Below are 23,114 nucleotides of genomic sequence, written 5' to 3' on the forward strand. Positions count from 1 at the left end.
TAATTATATCAACATTTTGAAGCATGTACTCATGAAGGAAACCAAGGTCTTGAGAGAGGTCTTAAAGAGCACGTCAACTGCGGTCAGCTTATTGTTTTCCCCATCTCTCCCTACTGAATGTTCTCAGAAAGCAGCAATGCCAGGCGTGGAACCTTAGTAAGTCTGAACCAACTGCAGAACTGTGGGTAGTGTTTCTCAAGAATACTACCTGCCCACCAAAACTATGAATGCTGCTAGATACTCTGCTCTGTCCTTGAGTAACCATCTCTCTCAGGTGCTGCAACCGCATGTTTCTTAGCGCAACACCTCTACTGTCAGTACCTCAGTGTGACTGAGCAGATCAAGCTCTTTCCCCCTTTGACCTCAGCCCCAAACTGACCATTTTAGATTTCACTGTGTTTATCATTTCCCCTCCACTCCATTAACAATGTTAGCTCCATCCACCATATATAATCTCACTGTCAGATCTTCCTCCACATTGGTCCCATGTGTGGGAACCTCTGAATCCGTGCCAAACAGACCTCTACATCCAACCCACACACTCTTAGACATGTAGTTTCCCATTAGCCTTGCATAGAAAAGATGTATTTTTTTAGCACTGTACTCATTTTCTGGACTGCAGGCTCACTAAGGCAAGAACTATCATGGTAGTCCTGTTGTACAAGGTCAAGCATACAGGCTACACCTAACAAATACAAACATACTACTATAGCTATTTGACTACTTCTGTAGTGAATAGTTGTTTTTAAACTAATCCTTGACAGTTGGCACTAGCATTTCTGGCACCTACTTACTCATAACGAAAAGTACGATATAGTTTCTTTCCTCCCCAGTACTGTGGTTACTTCATGCCTCAGGCAAGTATCACATCTGCCAAACCCAGGACTACCTTTTAGATACTCGTGTGTATTAGAATGCAAGAAGGATGTAGTGTAATTTTAGAAGATAACTTTTTCAATGTGGAGAAAAAAAGCTTTCACAACCATTCTGTAAACCTTATGTGTACTTGTAAATTATTACTGAAATAAAGTCCCACAGTAATTCTTTAAACTGTTGTGTGGGAGTAGAGACAAAGAAATAGGTGGGAAGTAAAAATATTACAGTGTATCTGCTTATACTCACATCATCAAAAGGACTAAAAAACCGCGTGCTCAGATAAATTTGCTGGGGAATAGAACAAGAATCCTAATTGTTACTTTTTTCATTTCTAGTCTTACAATTCAGTTGGTTGCAGTTTAGCAAGTTGGGGATTTAAAACTCAACCAAACACTCTGAAGAGTAGTGCACAGATCAAAGGTCTAGAAAGTAGCACTGGGCAGATACCTTCCTGGATTCAAAAAACAAGAAGGGCTGGGGTAGGCTGCCAGCTGTCGGGTACATGGTGGTATCTATGTCCAAGCTCAGGTGGAAGGCAGAAAGCACACTGAACTGATGTCAAGAATCCAACTGGAACATGTATAGTAGGGTGACAGCAGCAGTCAATTCCTCCAAACTCCACTCGACTCTAGTGAGGAAGGCCACCTAGACGTCCTCATGCCTTGTCACTGTCACTCTAGTGCTGCAGTAACCTAGGATATCAGCAGTTGCATACCAGCAAGTTCAGTTAGCACACTCTAAGAAGGTCCTGCTCCCATCTGGCATCGATGGCAACTAAAGCTATTACATTTTTCCTTCATATTGCAATAGCTCATATGCAGTGACAGCTACTGTGCCTCAGCTGGCAAAAGGAGGACCCTTTCGAAGAGCTGCTGGCTTGCCCACACGAAGTGGAACACATCCCTTGGTTCTGCTCTGGCATCACCAAGCTGAGACACACAGCAACTTCAGAGGTCTCCAAGACCAGGAGAGACTGCTACCACCTTGGCTGTCTCCTCCACTCTCAGTTGCCCACTTATAGAAATGGTCTAGTCATTTTGAAAATACCTGAACATTACAAAGGTCATGTCGCGCTGGTGAACCTGACCTGTTGCCTTCTAGCAAAATTATATAAGAAAAATAATTTTTAAAAAGATCTAAGCTATTCTGAATCTTTCTTCCACATATACACATTCACTTGTTCCACCAATATTTCAGACGCACACTCTAAGGAGTAACAATGCTTTTTAATTGTTGCCCCGTAACAACGTCAACCACATAGGTACAAATTACTTTTAAGATGTATTTGCTACATACACAGATACTGAGGTTTCCAAAAAACATGCCTACTTTAGGGGTCACCAGTCATTCAGGGTCAGAAGGCAAACTATTGTCAAGTTCTGCCTAGCAGAATTAAATGCTTTCAGTCAGCTCTTGGGTTTTAAATGGGCAATTCAAGTTTTAGAAGATTTGCCAAGCTCTACACCACAAAATTTAGTATGCACTTCAGTTTTAAAATTTGGTAGGCCTTCTGGCAGTAAAAAAAAAACATTTTAAAAATGGTCAAGTTACAAAGAAAATTTTTCCTCCGTATCAGTTTCGTATTAATTTGACTGTTTTCATCATGACAAGACCTCTGTTTAAGAACAAATGACAGCAATATTGCCACACCCACAAGGCACACTATAAAAAACAACCCCCCCATTTAATAGTACAAAGTCCTGTTACCAACAAAACACACACACACAGGATACTATTTCTTTCAGCAAATATTGATACAAAAACTTCAAAGAAAATACATTTCCTAACAATGCCAATGTTCCTTCTTCACACTTTCTCTTGTTTCTTCTTCACCATTTCTCTTTCATCTTCTTTCCCATCAGTTCACTATCATGAAGTAATAGGCTGGCACTCTCAAAACCCAATCTCCATAATCATCTCTTAAATTCTTTTAAATTCTCTTAAATTCTAGCAGCAACAGGCATCAACTTACAGTCACAGGAGAGAGACTCACAGAAGTGTACTTACAAACCCTTCAACATTTTGGAATGAATAGCAGAACAATCCACATGGAGAAAATGTGATAATGGAGCCATAACGTGATGGCACCAGACTCTTAAAACATTTCTACTCAAAGCTCTATTGTATGCATGATTTAGTTTGAGCATAAGGATATCTGGAAGCCACATCAAAGGGCTAATGGATAGACATTTTGTTAACATATGTAGAACTGATGCCAGGCCATAAAACAACATTGTACTGAGTATTACACATCTTCACAGAAGTCTTTTTTTTTTTTTTTTTTTTCTCCCTGAGGTTGGGTGTTTTTTTTGTCTACAAATTATTTCTTCCCTTATGTGCATGAATGCCTAACAGGCTCGGAAGCCTGGACAATTTTCATGTTCTTTTGTTCCCTGGAGCTTTGCCCAGTATCACAAATTCCAAGAGAGGGCTGATTTTTGAAATAGGGAAAGGAAGAAGAATGAAAAGTAAATAAGCTGCTATTTCCTTTGTAGAACAGGTTCTGTTACATCAATCACAGATTGGTAAAGAACTTCACAATCTATTATCTTAGCATCTCCATTTCTCAGGTCATTCCTAGGACTGTTACTTTCAAAGTGCTGTCCAAACCTGGCTCAGAGCTACAGTACATTCTTCAATCGTCTTTTATGCCTGTGGTGTTCAAAACAGAGTCACTTTTCAAATGGTACATTTTGTAGATATGGCACTCCATAAAAACAGGAGGCAAAAAAAGCTGTGTAGAGTGAATTCCTGGAACAATTCTTCAGGATTTCAAAAAAGCCACTTATGAGCTCCTCTGTTTCTGCTCTACAGTATTTATGCCAGATCACAGAATAATGAGCAACCATTAAATTTATGTACTTTGTGGGGCACTTAGGAAACAGTTTTCCTATCACTTAGTAACTGTAAGATAAGTAAAACAGCACTGCACATCAAGAAACACACAGTACAGGGAGACGCTGAAAGACAGTATTATAGAAGAGTTATATCTTTATCCACTTCGATACCTTTTCACTTAATCAAGTATTTTGTGGTTCTGTGTTTGGCACATTAGGTACACTGAAGCCAAACTAACAAGAAACAGCTGCTATTTATAGTATTTCCCCAGAGATGGGAACAGTTGCTTCTACACTTTAAGACCAATCATGTTACATCTGTATTAAAATGAGGAGACAAACATGTTTTACTGCCAGCTCTGCCTGAATTTCAAATGAAAACCACATTAGTTAACTTGTGAATTTCTCAGTCAGTCAGTCTCCAGTGTCAGTTTACATAGTTTAAATAAAACATCTCACCAATACACAATACAGTACAAAAGGATGCTAACAGCATGGTCTGAGGTTCAACAGTGTGCTTCAAAAAATCCTTCTTGAAGATGAAAGTCAGGAATGGACTGTAAATGTCTCTAGCCTGCAATATCCTGGACTTCAGCAGGTTCTGCTGTATATACATTTCACATCTCACAAACTCTTTAGCTCAACTGTTGGCAGTCATACAGGCTTAAATATGTTAAGTCCCACAACCCACAGGTTTTCCACTCTCACTGCTGTCCTAAGCACCGTGAGAATGGGATGCTAAGCTTAGAAAGACTGCCAGGGCATCAAGTCATAGCATGTTTGGTCCCACTGCTTCCAATCTGTGTATATGAAGAAAAGCTTCATCTTGAACTCATTATCTTATAGGCACAGGCTCACCTTCTCTGAGCACCTACAGGTATTCAGGCCTCAGCAGGCACTAAACGAGGACCTTGGGCCTGACAGCAAGGATGGTGGATGTCTCTGCTCAGAACATGCACAGTCATGCCCGCTCCGACATTACCAAGGGCCCTGTCTGGGGAGAGCAGCCCTTCTCTAACTTAGAAGGGACAACACGAAGATAAACAGAACAGAGACACTGGTGAGACACTGAACTTAACTGTCAGCATGACAAAATCCATTTCCTTTTTCTGTTCAGATGCTTTCTACACCACCTGAAAAGTTGGTAGGGCAAAGTTGCAACTTACAGTAGGTTTCAAAGCACATTTTTCTGAGTTGGAGCAATTGATGCTAAAGCATTTGCTTACTAGTACTGGTTGCCCAAACAGAAAGGATAAAGCAGAACAGAAACCTGAAGTATCAGTGAGTAAACTTTTTAAAAGTACCTGTGTGCCCTGGGGGCAGAGCTGCCTCAAAAAGCAATAGGACATCTGCACCCATGTCACCACATTGCTTCTGAAGATGAATGCATCCCTGAGAGCTTGATGCTTCACAAAGCAGTAATTACATTTCTTTTACTGCTTTAAGTTATTCCAAACCATAAATGTGTCAAAGTTAAGCATAGGTACCTAAGCAAGTTTGCAAGTTCGACCATTCCGAGTATAAATTTTGATGATACCAAACTTTCCTTGCAACAACAAAACAAACCATCTGTTACATGACTTTAGGAACACTAGGTCTAAATACAGCAAACTTCTGGGAAAGTATGTCAGAAGTATTTCAACTACTTTTTTTTCCCTGTTTTTCTTAACACCAGTTTTACTTTTTTCCCCCTCCATTGCTATATGCAAGAATCCATACAAAACACTTGGAAAAATTACTTTAAAAGGAGGAACTGAAAAAAAAAAAGTAAGAAAAACCAATAAATTGTTTTCTCCTTTAAAGGATTTTAATAATAATATTCAACATTGCTTGTAACAGATAGAATTTTCAGACAAATATTTCAGTTCTTGGTGATTATTTTTAATAAACATGCTAAAATGTCACAGAGGGAATTAATGAATTATTTATAACTCAAGCAGTATATTAAACTCCAGTCAATATATAGATGAACATAAACATGCCTGATGTGCAGTTACATCTAGAACTGTATCATTTCTCACTGGACTTCTTCAGTGTTCTACAGCAACCCTCATTTTCAATTATATTCCAGTTTTTTAAGTTATAATTTATAATAATACCTGTGACCAGTTATGTTTCACAGGCTTCAGCCTAATTTCAAACTGTTTTGCTTTAGACCTTTGTAAGAGTGATACCACCCGCTGCTGATTTCTCACCCAGAGTTCAAAGATCCAGATTTGCTTTTGTTTCAATTCAAAACTTAAATTGAAATTTTGGCCCATGGAAATGGCACCCTTCTATTCCCCTGAATTTGTACTGACTTTTGAAACACTTTGGAATGAAAGGCATTGTAAGAGTTTGGGTCTACAATGTATTTTATTGCCTAAATAGCTAGATGGTACCCATTTTTACCAGAGTAACGCATTGGAATGAGCGTGGTGAAGCACCCATTAAGGCTCCATGAAGAACTGAGTACTAAAAAACCTAAACATTCACTTGTTTTATTTTTCTGTTTCTTGGTTACATTTTCAAAGTGTGTCCACTACCACTCCCATTAACATCAGCAGGGGGCTTGGAAATAATTCTTTACCCAGTGTTTCAAAAAACTGAGCTTCTCAGTGCAGGAAGTGAAGAGATCCCAAACCATTTCATTACTTAAAGAAACAGAGCAGAACAGCAAAGAAAAAGTCAAGTACAGGCAATCATCTTAACACATCTTTGAAGGTTACATATGAACACTTCATAATCTGAACTGAAATGTCAAATTTTGAAATACACCAAACATAATTCAGGAAGGATAGCCTATTAGCCGGTTAGAAGCATGGCTAAAAATTCAGATGACACAGAATTAAGTTAACTGTACCCTAATTTAGAAGTTGGGGCATGTCTTTAACTTTGTAAAAATGTGTTTCATGAAGCTAGATGTGTAGATGATGGTATATGAACCATGAGAACAGTGACTTTTTTGCTGCCCAGAGAACAAGCTTCTGAAACCATACATTCATGCTAACACTGAGGATCCCTAGACATCACAAGCCAGAACTACAGAACTACCATCTCAGAAAAGATAAAATCTTTTAAGAGCTATCCCTGGTTTAAAGGACAGAGATAGTCATTCTTATTTTCCATTGAGGTTCGAAAACTACAATGTTTAAAAAAGAATCGTGGCTCAGTAGATGTACTTTAGCAGCAATTTCTAGTGCTTCTGTAACTGAGGTTGCATCAGCATTTTCACAGTCAACCATGCCAGAAAAATCATTCCACGTTGTAAGCTGACATAGAAGACCTCATAACGTGCACAAATCCTTCAGCACCATGAATTTAGTTTGTATGATTTTTGGCTAAGAAGTTGGAAGAAAAGAGAAAGCAAGAAGAAAAGTCTTAAAATGGAAACCAACAATTTAAGATTAAACAGACTTTGCAGATGCTTTTTAGTACAGATGGTTTATTCCTCCAAACTAACACACATACAACTCCTGCTAAACACAGAAATGATTTGCACATGAAAAAACATCTTCAAAAAAGTTCAACTGACATCCTGCATTCACTTTTATATTCGACAAAAATATCAGGCAAAAAAAATTATTTCCGGACAGCAGAACCTGGCTTATTTGTCTGATCAAGAAACCACTTGAAGATTATTAACAGAAGAGTAAGTAAACCCCCAGCCCAAATCATTATGGCAACCTTAACTTACTACTTGTTATTTAAAACAATAACTGTATTCATTACAGTACTAGGATTTCACTTCTGCTTACATACATGCTTCTTTGTAAGCCTATGCAGGTGGTACTATTTAAAGTGAGCTTTAAGCCAGGGAAACAAAAAGGAGGAGGTTAAATGGTGTACAGTTTAGATGAATTTCCTTTTCTTAGAACACAGTAATTCTTATAGTTTTCTAAAATATATCCTAGTATGTTAGAACTGAGCCTGGTGTTTTCAAATCTACTACATGAAAAAGACTGAAAAGCCAAGATGTCTGAAATGTAGAAGAGTAGGTGAGTAAGAGTTACTCGTTTGAGAGATTTTTTAGGAAAGGCTGTTCTTTGGGTTTGTTTTTTCGTATTTTTAAAGAACAAAGTAAGTTTCTTTTTGTATATTCTCACTCACCTGCTCTGGGTACTTGCTTCCAACTATCTCTGCCACAGTGTTAAAGGAAGGAGAATCTGGATAGGTCTTAGCCCCCATCTTCAGGTGCACAATGATCTTAGTGCCCCGGAATGACATGCGTGACATCATTTCAGCATCTTCCACAGAGATGCACGCAGTGGGAATCCGGGGCACATCAGGCTGGTAATTCTGCCACCCAGTATGTGGGCTGCGAAAAGGAAAATAAAATCACAGTGTTAACAACTTAGCTCTGTAAGTTATAATTATTGCAGAATTACTAAAAAGAATACTTTCACTAACCATCCCCAATAAACTCTCAAAAATGTTGTATTTACTATTTTTAAATAAACCTTTTGATAAAATACATCAAGTGTTTTTATACTGATCAAAATATCTGACTTACCATTCTATATGTCTGGAAAGCTATACTGTGTCAGCTCTACTTAGGTCATTGCCATGCTTTGACATTACAGTAGTAAATACTCTGATCCTACACTCCCTTCCCTGCTTTATCAGGAAGAAAAGCAATGAAAAGCCAGTGAGTGAGCCATCCATAAGAAGTGCATTTTTTTGTCCTATGCCAAGTAATGAAATTAAAATTCACTACTTCAACTATTTCAACATGAGACTGGATATTTATTTATTTATTTATATAGAAACTTCAGGAAAAATAAGACAATGAGACCATTAAAAAAATGCATATTTATTTGTTCTCAGTACACTTGAGATTTCAACTGCTACCTGTAGACAAACTAAAAATAAAAAATACAACAATTAACTTTACACAGATTATTCAAAGAAGAAAAATATGCACCACCTGATGTAAGGCTTCAGTGTCTTCCATTTAGGAATAGCTGTGCCTCGTGGAAATAAAAGAAGGGGAAAAAATCAAACAAAAATAATCACAAAGTTCCTCTGATAGTCATAGTATAATATGGAGTGACTTCTTTCCTCTTAGAAAGCTGCAGATGGTTTCATGACTATTTAAAGCAATTATTTCCCGTCCAGAGACTCCTTCTACTATCACTGCTTGCAGAGCTAACTGGAGAGAGTGATTCCACATCTGACACCACAGGATTGCTAAAAAGTAATGGACAAGCTCCTCAGCAAGTTCCTTCCATGTTTTTCACATTTGGCCATTATTTACATATTTCTCATTTTCTGGTGCTTCTGTTGAGATCTTTGGATCTGACTTGCAAAAGTACTGAGCATTACAGCTGCAGCTGAAGTCAACGCTATTAAAGTAAAGTTGTATATAAAGCCAGACACAGCAGGAAAACACGTGTGGGAAAAAAAGAGAAGACAGGATCTAGATGTATGCCCAAATTCGCAAATACTCCCAATATTAAATCATTCATTGCCTTTATTTCACACTTGTAAAATGGGAATAAAAATACTTTTTGTTTCAAGAGGACAGACTCAATGAACACTTGAGAAGAATTCTGATACCGCAATAATGATCAGAAACCAACTGGTATACATGTCCTAAATCCTAAAATAAGCTTAGAACTGTGCATTAAAATATTAGGGTAAAACTGAAAAAGCAGCTCTCCAGTACTGACCATGCTCTGCAGTAAATCTGTAGAGTGAAATAATACATCTACAACCCTTTATTCCAGGTCTACTTTGTAATTCTCACATTTCAGTCACTACTCCAGAAGTGTTTTCAAAATCTATAAAATATTCAGCCATCTAAAGGCTTCTTAAATATTCTTATGGATGTAGCATGTCTATTTGTCTCAGTTACTAAATTCTGACTTTATCAGAGAAATGCCAGTGAATTAAGCTTCTGAAGGAAATCTCTAAATCATATTTTTACCTACATGTTACTCTATGAAAAAGGGCTAGAGTTGAAGCTTTCAAATCAGATTACAGACATTCTTCACATCAGCTGTTACAAATGTTAATACTCTTTATCCGTATATTAATAACAATCGCAGAGCAGTTGAGGTTGGCAGGGACCTCTGAACCCCCCAAACCATGCCCAGAACCATGATCAATACATGAAAATCTTCACTTATGAGTCTACTTACAGTAGCAGACACATATTTTTATAAATCTAAACAAAAATTTTAAAAGATTTTGGGGGATTTTTAAGTCTTCTAAACTGGAAAAAAATATACTTAATTCCTGGAGGAGATGTGGTGAGGAGGAAAGGAGAAATACACTTTGTAATTATATAGATTAGGTAAAATGGGAGAGAATAATCATTCTATTTGTTTAGAAGAATAAATCCTTCTCAACAAGTCATACCGTAATCATTAACATAATCCACAGAGTAGGTATGTATAAACATTTATTTGAAAAGAAAATACTAAAAATTGGTTACAGAGGTCTTATGGGAACTGCTTCAGAGTGTAGACAGATCAGGTGGCAACAGTCTAGGAAATTATTGCTCCCAGTTTTTTAAGGCTGAACCTCATAGGAAGGCTGATGTCCCTTCTCCTCATCAGCTTTGCAGGTTGGGTGACCGATAGCTCACCTCTGAAATAACAGTTACCCTGATACTCAGAATCTCTTGTGCTACATAATCTTCCCTGAGTGGGATAAACTCACACAGACTTCTAAGTTCAGATCTTCTATATATTTTTCTTTCCCTTTATCCCTGTAAAAAAAAGATGCCTCCCTCACCCCCACTTTTAAACTCCAAATATTTGCTGCATATGTTTAATATTTCTTTTGAGTGTTCTGGGATATACCCAGCATGTTAACCAGGAGACTTTCCAAAAAATATAAAATAAACAACAAACAAACAAAAAAAAGGGATTACAATTTCATGTATTAATGTTTAAAAAACCCCCCTACATTCAACAATTGAGCAGAAACAAACAGTTTCTGCTCATTTTAAATGAATCCATTCACCTGTGTCTTCTGGCAAGATTATGTCTTAGTACTAACATGCTGTGTACACTGAACAACAGTAATTCAAGTTTTATTACCACCTGTATTGATTTCACTCTCCTTGTTATTTCCCAGATGCTCAACAAAAGAAACCCCTAAAACTGTATTTGTTTCCCCAATGTAAGTAGCAATTACATTTCTTTCAGATGTTCATTTCCAACGCTTCACCACAACTGTGAATAAAGCTTCGGACAACCCACTGAGATGCACGGATGCTTACACACCCCAAATGAATGAATGATTGCAGGCACAAAATTTGACCCAGCTAGCCCAAAAAATAAACCTTGAAGTCACCTGGTAGTATTGCCATTTTTATGCTCAAACTACTGTTTTGCCAAGATTATAAAGGTAAACCCAACTATCCAAATTAAGACATTTTAGGACAGGCAGGCAGAGCCAGCAACTGTTCAGGTGATATCAGGACCTGAAGAAAATGGATGACTGTCCAAATTATTGCTACAAAAAGGGAAAGGGACCTTAAGCATTACCAGTATGAAGGTACAAGGCAATATCACAGTACTGTACATTCCTAATGCTACAAAATGAACTCACACAGAAAACATTTGTGGCAGACACTAAACATCCTGGGATATATATGATTAAAGTTTACATGCATGCAAGACATCCCATGTGTTAAGTGTATCTATGTAGTAAATTGCTTAATAAAGTGTCAAAGACTACATCAAAAAGTTTCTAAGTAAAGTAAATTAAGCCACTTTTATGCAGAGATAACAAAAAAACTGGAAAGGCTGCTGACCAAATGGCAAGACCTGAGCAAGAATTAACTAAACAAAATAGAAAAGAAATTACTAGCAGACTCTGTGTGTAACAGATGAAGATGGAGAGAAGCAGTCCTGAGTTTGGCTGAAAACAGGGTGAAGAGGATGTAGTTCAGGAGAAAGATTTTTCGTACTCATGGGCAAGGAAGACATTTTTTCCACTCTGTCTATACAAACAAAACATTGTGGCTATTCTTTCTAAATAAGAAGGATTTTACTAACATTAAAAAAAAAAAAAAAAAAACAAAAAACAAACAAACAAAAAAACCACCAACCTGACTTGTATTTACTATTCCCTGCCCTCTGAAAAGAAAGAAAAACATCACATAAAACCAGCTAGGGAGATCACAGAGCAACCCTGACTCAGAATCAGCATTCATCTTTGCAACACTGGTACCCACAGACAAGCAAGGTGCACCTCTGGTGTATCCTACTAACACTGGGGAGTGATGCCAGCTTCTGCTGCTTCAAACCCACACTCTCTCTGAAATGCTGTCATTCAGCAAAGCCTGAATTCATTCTGCAAAACTTTAAGGGTAATTAGGCTATTAAATATCTAACATACCCATACTCCAGTACCATAGTTTGGTGTTTAGTAGAGGAGAGGGGGTGGGCGGTTCTTTTACTTATTTTTTTTTTAATTTATTTAAGAAAAGCACCCATTTTTTCTGATTTTAGATCTACTGGATCACCTCTTCTCCATATTTAAACTACTTTAAAAACTGAACACATCTAGTTAGATTAATCCTTTATAAACCTATTAATGTTAATAAAAACTCATCATCATTTGGTTTTGACATTCCTGTTCAGCAGCTGACAAAATTCAGATAAATAAAGTGGCTGGGTTTTCCTTCTGATAAACCCCTAGTTTTCACGTCTTGGAAAGTATTTAATAGAAGTATCACAGTATGAATAACAAAGCAGAGGAAAGGCTCAAAAAAAATTAAGCATTTTCTCTGTTAGAAGCGCACATCAAATGACTAGTAAGAAACAGATGTGGTTTACACCTTATAGAAAAGCGTAAAGGATAAAAAAGTTGAGAGGCAGCTAGTTAGCTTCTCTTCTGAGTAAAATGATCAAATGTGGAGAAACTAAAAGGCATGGATGAAAAGATATGCTGCTGGTGTCAGGTCAGTTCTAACTCTGGTTACTGTGGTAGCTGACCTTGCATACTCCAGTACTTCATTCCTGGACACTTATCTCTAAGATAAGCTAAAATGCCCAAGGATAAATAAACTGTGTAAGAACCAGTGCTTCAAGCTGAACTGGATGCTCTGATGGAAAACACATCTCAAGACTAAACCTAAGTCAAAGATAACCATCTCCTAAAAGGAGAAGTAAGCATGACATTACAAGAACTCTAACATGACTTAAAAATCAAAACAAAACAAAACAGAAAAAAAAAAAAAAGAAAACTTGATTATATGAAAGCTTACAAATATCTATTTCAGCCATAATGTGTATATACACACCCCCACTTTTACACCAACCTCATAAAGCAATCTAGGGTTGGGAAATACAAAATTAATGTTGTCTAAGTATCTTTAGTTTAGTCACTCATACAAACACACTGTGAGACTCTAATTACATACATGACCACTTAATTTTCTACAGGACCCACGCCATATTCACTGTACCAACAACATGTAAACTAAACATTCATATCAGGTCAGCTAGTTTGTTATTATTGACTACAATTATAAAATACATTCCTGAATGGAACCATGACTACATTAATCACTAGCTATACCCACAGCAAGACCACAGCCTTAGCTCTTGGTAACAGGCTCCCATTTTACTCATACTTTGGTTCTGTTTTTTCACTTGTATATTCTACATATCACAGAAGCTCGCCTCACATATAAAACTTTACACTTTAAAGGAGTGATGAAACATCCTGTAGCAAAACAGAAGGGAAACTGTACATCTTGATTTTATGCTTAGCTACAGAGAGTAGCAACTCATGAGTGCTCCAGTCCTGTATCTTTCTCTTCACTGAGAGCAGCATGGCAAGAGCTGAGGTCCATTCAAGTAAATCTCCTTTCCAGCACCATAAAGTCCTTACAAAACAAAAATTGTCCTTGTGTGCACTCAGGCTGTGCACATTCTTTCAAGATTCTCACCATTATCTGGATAGAGAGGCCAAACTGTAACAGAATTAGTCAAAATGTCAAATGTATTGTTAATCTTCTCAGAAGAATTTAAAAATAAAATCAAGTCTATTCCCCATTTACAGCCACTTGGAAAAATATAAAAGAAACAAATTCTGCCTAATTTTGTATTTCTGTCATCATTTGTCCCAAGATTCTCTTGCTTTGTTTGCTTCTTCTATTGACTTTGTAGGATTTGATTTGTTGGTTTCTAGTAAATTGAAATAACAGCAAGAATGCTAAATTTGAAACAAAATATGAATATGGACAGAAAATTTTAAGAAGCGAAGGATCAAAAACACAATGTGATACAAATATAGAATTAAATAATATAGCAGTCTGTTACCAAGGGGTCTAGTTATACAGTCTCTTCCAGATTACTTTGTACCAACCTTTAGTTGATGTAACATGTGTACAAGTGTAACGAAGTGTAAGAGACTCAAGAAACTATTGGCTTTATCAAGGAAAATTCCTTTTGAAAAAGAGTACAGCATTACTCTGTTACCACATGGAGTCTGTGTAAATTAACATTTAGAAAACTGCATCTAATCAGTGCTAGGCAGTCATTAAAGTTAGGTTTTACTAAACAATCATAGCAGCTTTGACATAATTACATACATGCTAGGCTACAGAATGCAACTAACATGCGTATGTTTGTATTTCATTCTTATATTCAGTACCACATGCACCAAGGGAATTCTACAATAACCACAGAATTTTTTAAAAAATAGCATAGGTTAGATATGGTTTGTCAAACAAGAAACAGAGGAGAACTGTGAATGGTAAAATGATCAAATGAAGCAATTCCAATAAATTCCTCCCTGGGACTATCCAACTGTTGGGAAAGCAGAAAAGTCTGCACAATCCTTTCCAAACGTCTGTAGGAACAGAGGCTTGCATCAGCTGCTCTTCAACTGAAAAAGAAACTTTCTGCATCTTACAGACATGAGGATAACTCTCCAGCAGCTGACGATACCTTGAGGGAACCATTTAAGTCGTACACCTGTTTGGCCTCCTTCTGCTCACTAGGAACAACCAAGCTCCCTCCTCCTGTGTTTACATCCCCGCCTTGTGAGAACGCAGCTGCCTGCTGCACGCTACCATAGGTATGTTAGGGGAGGGCTCCTGGAGGGAACGCCAATGACAATCCTAATTGCCAGCAGCTGCAAGGCTTCTGGCTTTATGGGGTTTCTTTTTATTTTTTGTTGAACTCCTGGCTTCTCAGCCTTGAGCAGAAGCCATATTTATATCTTCAGTGACCCCTCTACCACCAGAGACTAGTGAGCACACAGGACAAATTAAAAAAACCTCACTGGAAACAGATGTTATATTTTATACCTACAGGAAGGATATAAATAAATCCAAACAAAAAACCCTACATTTTCTTTCTTTAGAAAGCAGAGAATCAGACAAAGAAGCATCACAGGGCTAGCAACACATAAGCAAGCTAGGTAACAGCTAGCTGTCTAGAATACTGATCTGGCCTTTGTGTCTCCTCCATTTAATGATGTTTGTTACTATTGCTAATGAATTCTTCCATTAAAGTTATCAGGCACAAACAGGTGTGAAGAGGCATCGGAGTTTTCAGGGTAGGATCAATCACTGTATCAGTGCTTCCAAGTCTCTGCTTCACTGCAGACAGTAAGTAGCAGGGGGAGGTCAAGCTCTCCCATACACAGGCATATACATTAAGTCACACCAGAAACTTGAGCCTCCTCTGGTGTTGAACAGAGTACATCATGGGACAGTAAGGAGAGGTGCCTCCTCCTTTTGAAGGATGGTCGTGGTAAAGGGTAACATGCAGACAACGCTTCAGTGAGCTGAAGGAAAAGGGTGGGGATGGAGGATACTAGTCTTACCCACCATGAAACTTATTCCTTTTAATCAGTTACCACACAGCTAAACAGAGGGAATGAGGTCTGAAAGGGGGCAGGGGAAAGTTTCAAACTCACAGAAGAGAGCACAGATGGAACTTTTCTTCTTCCCTTCCTTCTCCATGCCACATGCCATTCAGAGCAGTACACTCTTTGGACACTGTCCTCCATAAAAAAAATTAAATACAAACCTATCTTAAACTCAAACATATTTACAAATATCTTTTCCCTACAGTAGGTTGGGGAAATGCAAACGAAGACTCATGGAGATACATATTTTAAGTGCAAAAAGTACGACTTGAGGGTCAACAGAAATACAAAGGCAATCTAGAAAAAACCCACAAGGTAGGAATGGGAATGATAGAGGGGAAACAAGTCTCTGAAGACAGCAAGAAAGAACAGTATTTTAGCACCAAAGGCAACTATATAGATGGATAAAAAGGAGAGCTTTTAAAAGCAAAAAACTAGAGAGTAGATTAATTTAGGTATTAAAACCACAGATAGCATGGAAGTAAAACAGAAGAGAGGAAATGGAGAAATATAGTCATCTTTGCTGCTGTTTGGCAGTAAAACCCTGTTTCCACTGAAAATCAGCGGCAAATCTTCCATTAACTTCAATACAACTGGGGAGAAAAAATGGCTTTGAAAACTGACTGGATATGAGAAGAAAGAGCAAAGGGCCTGACTGGATTCAGCCTCAAACAGTGTGCAAACCAAAAGACACTGCAAGACGCTTGTCTGGGTGAGTCCCTATATTTCCTGAAGAAAACTGAAACTCTGAAACATCTTCACTACATAAACGCTCCTTTTCTTTGTGCAGATCTAATTTCTATAGAGTATTAAACTGCTTTTTGATGTTCTATTAAACAAACCAACACTTTCGCTGTTTAGGTAAAAGAAAATAATTTCAGGTCAAGAGAATAGAAAGGATGTTAGTAAAATTAATACAGAGGGGGTACCACTTATTTTTCCCCTCAAGTGAGAGATTTTAGTAGTGCCACATGAAAGGAACTATTTTAACATCATCTGATCATTATATTTGCCTATCTAGTTCACATATTATATACAATGACACTCACACAATGTAAAATGCAATGTAAATGCTTAGAGTGGTAAAGATACTTCATCTAATATTGTATTACAGTGATTTGATAAACTCATTCGCCAATAAAATGCTATGTCTTTATTTTGAAAACTCAAACAAGTCTTCCCTGTTGCTCCAAAATTGCAGGTACAACCTGAATTTTTCAGTCTCAAACTTGAGATCCACTATAAACAGAAAAGTTCCTTTTAGCAACAAAATATATTTTTAAAGCTTATTATAACATTATAATAACTCTTATGAACTAGAACTAAATATTGAGCAGCACGGCAACATGTCATGCCAAGCATGAGCATTCTTTCCCCAGCTGCATTTGTTGACTGTGACAGATTCTCCCAAAAGCTTCATAATCTACATCAGATGACATACAAAATGTCCCAATAGGTATATATTTCCTCTGAATAGCTCCTTTCCTGGCAATTAGTGTTGTGTCTGGGAAATGAAGAGTGTCAGGCTGAAAAACAAAAATCTTTCCAGTGCAACCATGGTTGGGAGAATTGAATCAGTTCGGGGGATCTTCCCGTGCTGCTTTCTTTGGGAGCACACAGGAAGAATCCAGTACACAACAGCTGCCATGAGGAAATTAATGTAGGGGTTTCCCGAGAAAATAGTTGTCTTGAGAACTGAAGTAATTTTCCTTCCTCAAAAAGAAAAGAGAAATTACTGTCAAATGGCAACAGTTTCTCACTGTTTGGTTTTAGATATCAAGTTTGTCGTGCTCTTCAATATATAGTAGGTTTGGGTTTGTGTGTGGCAGGGTTTTGGTAGCAGGGGAGGGCTACAGAGGTGGCTCCTGTGAGAAGCTTCTTAAAGCCCCCCTGCCTCCAAGTTGGACCTGCCTCTGCACCAAGGCTGAGACAATTAATGACAGTGGCTGTGCCTCTGCGATAACGTATTTACAAAAGGGAACCTGGGAGGAGGAGGAGGAGTTGTGAGGGAAACACCTATGCAAAGACTGAGGCCAGTGGAAATAAGGATGGGGCGGGGGAGGAAGGTACGCCGGAGCAGAGACCCCCTGGCAGCCCACGGAGGTCCGTGGTGGAGCAGATGCCCACCTGCAGCCTGTGGAGGACGCCATGCCGGAGCAGGTGATTGAACCTGAAGAAGGCCGAGACTTTGAGGGAACTCCACGCTGGAGCAGTCTGTTGCTGGGAGGACTGAAGCCCATGGCAGGGACCCACACTGGAGCTGTTCATGAAGAGCTGCAGCCTGTGGAAAGGACTCACGGTGGAGGAAGTTCATGGAGGACTGTCTCCTGTGGGAGGGACCTCACGCTGGAGCAGGGAAAGAGTGTGAGGTGTCCTCCCTCTGAGGAGGAAGGAGCAGCAGAAACAACTGGTGCTGAACTCACCACAATCCCCATCCCCTGTCCCCCTGCACTGCTTGAGGGGAGGAGGTAGAGAAATTAGGAGCAAAGATGAGCCCAAGAAGAAGTTGGGGGGGGGAAGGTGTTTTTGAGATTTGGTTGTATTTCTCACTGTCCTACTCTGTTTGACTGGTAAATTAAGTGGTTGGTGGTGTTCAAATTAAATTGATGTTGTTTCTTCACCAAACAAGTCTTTCTTCTGCCCATGACCATAACTGTTGAGCCATCCCTCCCTGTCCTTGTCTCCATCCCCAAGCCTTTTTCTTATTTTCTTCTGTGTGGTGCTCAGTTGCCCTCTGGGCTTAAACCACAACAATACTATATATTCATGCTATTTTACTTATTGTTTGAAGGTTTGTGCTCTTCCAATTGAATTCTGGAAATATGTTGATTCCTTCATCATCTACTGAAGGAGAGATAAAAGATTATTCTCAATCCCACTCTTACTTTTTATGGATTTCTTTAATACCTAATACAGAGAGCCTAGGAGAGTCTCTGCTGGAAGAGAGACTGCGAAACAATACAATTTTCTTCACTTTTCATTAGTTGATCCATGTTGCTGAGGAAAATGTTGCTGAAAAAAAGGTAGCAGGCTGGAGGCTTCTGTTGGAATGTACAATAATGATCATGACTTTTATAGTCTGTACATAAATTTAAGCACACAAATGCTTTTGGATCTTATCCAAGAGACACAGGCATGCAGCCAGTCAGATCAGATGAAGCGTGGTGGTGGAGAAGGTGAACTGCATTTAGGTACATGACGAGATTCCTGACTACCTAAAAAGTGACAGCCATGGGAATATTACAGCTCTATGAGCTCACCTCTGGTAGCTCCAGAAGAGGGCTGTCAGGGGGGACCACGGGCTTCCCCACTTTCTCCTCATCCGTCTGTCCTGGGTGTCGCTCTTCTGCTCAGACAGCCTTCACAAGGAAGGGTGTGCAGCGAGTCACCTGCACTCACCACAGCCTTAGAGCTCAAGACACGAAAACCCTGAAGCCCACCTAGTGCAACACTGCAAAACAGTAACAATAAAAAGCAGGAATTTTCTTCCCAGTGTTCAAATCCTAACTAGGAATTATTTTTCCCTGCTGAAGAACACCATACAGGAAAGTTATCTTACTGATTGTTAATGATTAATGTTAACACTGAGACCACATATATAACCTCATGAGTAATATACATAGAAAATCTGTTAAAAAAACATATCTACTTAGAAAGAAGTGTATCCTATAATTTTAGAAGCAGAAGTGTGTTTTACAAGCTAATATGCACAAGCTGAATTAACTTGCAGCTGTTGAGAGAAAATTTGTTTCTGTAAAATACAGAGTACTATTCTTCTGTGTAAGCACAGTGGAGTTAAATTATTCACTGGAAATAGTACTTGTTTCAAATCTAGCTGGTCTATAAACAGATACTGAATTCTACAGAACAACTCTGAATGTGTGCTGTTCATAACTATTTATTGCATAGTTTAAAGCAGTTGTTCTGTAAATGTAGCCCAAAGATCACTTTTAGCTTGCAAAGCCTTTGTACACCCAGCCCTCAAAGAAGGTTTTTAATGGTTTCATCTACACGAAGATAAAGGCTCACTGACCTGCAGGTGAATCTTGTGATGTAGCCCACACTGATTAATACCTGTATTAACAAAACTCCTGGTTTAACAGGACAGTGCTCGATCGACAGCTCAACCACTGAACTGTTCACCTGCAATGAACAGTTGATGGTTGACATGACCCATGGTACACTGCAAATCACACAGTATCACTTCTTGCTGTCAGAGCTATGAAACTACTGAGTGGCCTGGCCTGGCTGCAAAAATACTGACAAAACATCTTCTTCCTTGGCAATTGGTGATTTGTCAAACATTTGGTGGAGACGGACCCATCTAGGAGCATCCTTCTGAAACCCCAACAGCCAGGCTGTCCAGCTGACAAGCTCTGCTCCCTGATGACCCTGTAATGTCCTTCTGAAAAACTCAGGCGGAGGTGATAAAAATAGTGTATTTGTGGTTAGAATTTCTCAGCCACAAACATACATGGACTAAAAACCCCTTCAAGCCTCACAGATACGTTCTCTAATACCCAACAGTTACCCAAACATATCAAACTGACCTGAGTGCTTTGAAACCCCATTACATTTTCTTTAATCAGCTACCTTAAGAGTAACAATATCCTCTTTCTATACACCTGTTTATACAGATATGCAGCCAAGCACATCGCATGATGAGCTAACACTAATCTAAGCATTTAAAATTGTTCCTTTTAAAAATTTGGATTAAAAGTATGACGAATTACACTAGTTGTTTCAATTTAGACATGTTATAGGGGAGACCCTCAGAGGAATGAGGGGTATTCTTTCCTTTCTCAGGAAACTTCTACAGACAAGCATTATCTGGAAGTCTAATGCTTTACAATGGTGCTCTCCAATTCCTTGTCATCTTTTCGCATTTGCCTGGATTCTGACATCTTTCTGCTAATTCTTAAATCATTCCACAAAGTAACATAAAAATATCTAAGGAATTAAAGAAACTGCTCTATATGGGAAAGGGTTAAAGGAATCCATCACTGATTGTCACTGAGAAGTACCACACAAAGATTTACATAACTGAAACCTATTTTAGGGACTGAAAAATAGTTATGCTTCTAAAATCATAAATTGCAGCTGCACTTATTATTCCAAGGAGCTCTGCTAAAGTTTTCTCATGGGTATGCTTATTCACATCTCATTTCTGGCAAGAATGAAATGTTAGAATTCTCTCAGACACTGCAGCACACCATTTCTGTTTTCCTGGATTGTCAGCATTATAAACTAAGTAAAGGAAGAGGGAAAAAACCACATGGTTTTGTGGAGTTACAGCCTTGGATAGTCTCTCAGATGAACCCTGCAGCCCAGGATTCTGGACTCCAGGTGCTGGCTGCATCTGGACAATGTTGAATCCCTGCTCAAGCTCTTTGGGCCTGAGCAGAAACGTAAATCCCTCTAATGCCCTTTCTGGAGATACAGAGCGTGTACTCAAGCTGCCTGGTCCATTCACATTCTCTCTGGCTCTCCCATGGCTCCCAGCAGCAACTGCCGCCTTCTCAGAGCCCGAAACTGGGAGCCCTGAGAGTTGTTTCCTTCTTTGGAGACTGCAGGGAGAGATATTCCTCAAAGAAGGATCACAGTCTACCCCCTGAAAAGGTGCAGTCAAGACACAGATTATAGAACAGCTAAAACCTCCCTTATGTCCCACCTGTGAGCTCACTCTTTCCAAACCACAGACTTTTGGCAAAATCACATTTGAATCCCAGGACCTGATTTCCAAAGTTCATGTTGTTCTCGATGATAGAGAGCTGTTATGAAGAAAGAGCCTTGTACTTTTATGAAATTCCAGCTCCTTCATGCTCTCTCCAGCAGCTTCAACTCTCTCATAGTGAGCTGTTACTGAATTGAACTCAAAATCAAAATCCTTTGACCTAGAGTCAACCAACTGTTTTTAAATATTTACATTTGAAAATATGATGTTCCAAGGTAACAATCGGTATTCTTTGTCATTCACCTCTCTGACAGAGCCTTCCCACAGATCACTGTTAGGTTAACGTGAAATCTCAATCTAGCAGAAGTTAACAACCAAACACACTACATTTTATTTCATAATAACAAGCCACAGTTATAAAATGGATTATTTCTCAGTAGTCACCCACTGTTATGCAGTAATACAATCATTACTTACTTTTGGCACTGGCAAACTACTGCAGAGTCTACTACTGACTATCTAATTGCAGTTTAGAGGAGTCGACTTTTAATGTTTCTTTACAGTAAACAATGTACAAATGTTACACTAAATTAACATTCAAAAAAATATTACCACTGCTTGCAAACAAGGAAAGAGAGGAATTACCGTGAGCTACTGAAGATCCCACGGGGACATGAGGCAGAATGATGAATGGAACTTCAGAATCTCTGGTTTTAGTTAATTCATACGATTATTCTCCCTTGTCTGACAATAGTATCTTCTGTTGTCCTGCACACAAATGTCTAGAATCAATCTGAATTTTCCAGAGCTAAATAGTACAATAGCTTCAATATCTCTTGTTGAGGTATATTTTGTGTGCTTCACAGTCACCAGCAAACTAATGTGGTGAAATCCAAATCTAAGTAAGTAAATCAGAAACTATGCAGTTCCCTTTTGTTCTTATTCTTAAAATAAATGTTCTTCTTTTGTGATCACAGTAAATTAAAAATCCAGGAAGTGCAGTCAAAGCTCAACCCTGCTTTATAACAATGAACAGAAACATATGAGACAACCCCTCTCTTTTTCACAGTGTATTTGCAATATTCATATTAGACAGCCAGTGCAGAAGAACTGCAGACAGTGACCAGGAAAGCAAGGTAATGGTGAAACAGTTTAGCAGAAGTCACAGAACCTAGTCACCTACCCAGCTAATGACATATGGAAACAATCTATAAATACCAAACCAAAGGTCAGATTTTAAAAGGACAATTGGAAGAGAACAAAGTTATGGCTTTAGGTTTGCACCATCCTCCTAAATATAGAAACAAAATGAGAGAAAGTATAAGGTGCCTGAAGGAGAGGACAACAGGCAAGTAATCAAACTTGGCATCACTGGCAGAGCAGACACAGGAGCTGGCACCTTTCATTTAATAAACCAGATGGAGAAGGATTTTAACCATTTAGCCCTACCCTGCAGGAAAGACCAAAGGATTAGTATTTGATGCAACAAGATGGACACGATAAGAGAGAGGCTCGGGTGACTGGATTTGAAGGGGAAAACAACGCTGGAGAAAAGGATTAAAGTAATTGAAATGGTTACACTTACAAGACATAAGACATTATTTCCACAGGGAAGAGCCCATTATTACTGCTGGCCATCAACATCATGCTACATTTAAAAAACAACTGCAAACAACTGTGGAATAATTGTCTCTGACTTCCTAAAAACACAAATCAAAATTTGTGAGGCATAAATATAGAGTTTCATCATACAAACAGGCCAACCTCATCATACTTAAATGCCTGACATACATCACAGTAGAGCTAACACAGCAAGGTATGGTCATCCTATGTGAATACATTTAATGAAGTAACACAGAAATACCCTACCATATGGACAAGCCACCAGTAAGACTGTGGGAAGT

At 38.5% G+C, this 23,114-nt stretch overlaps 1 protein-coding gene across 1 annotated transcript in view; it reads right to left on the reverse strand.

Annotated features, from left to right (window-relative positions):
• Nucleotides 1–23,114, reverse strand: part of CPQ (carboxypeptidase Q) — a 138,059-nt gene that overhangs the window by 91,291 nt on the left and 23,654 nt on the right. Inside the window, exon 4 of the mRNA XM_032988025.2 lies at nucleotides 7,803–8,010. Coding sequence (XP_032843916.1) covers nucleotides 7,803–8,010 — 208 coding nt within the window. The remainder of the gene's footprint in view (nucleotides 1–7,802; nucleotides 8,011–23,114) is intronic.

This window comes from Tyto alba, unplaced genomic scaffold (assembly GCF_018691265.1).
Source record: "Tyto alba isolate M040663 unplaced genomic scaffold, T.alba_DEE_v4.0 Super-Scaffold_9, whole genome shotgun sequence".
NCBI classification, from domain to species: Eukaryota; Metazoa; Chordata; class Aves; order Strigiformes; family Tytonidae; genus Tyto; species Tyto alba.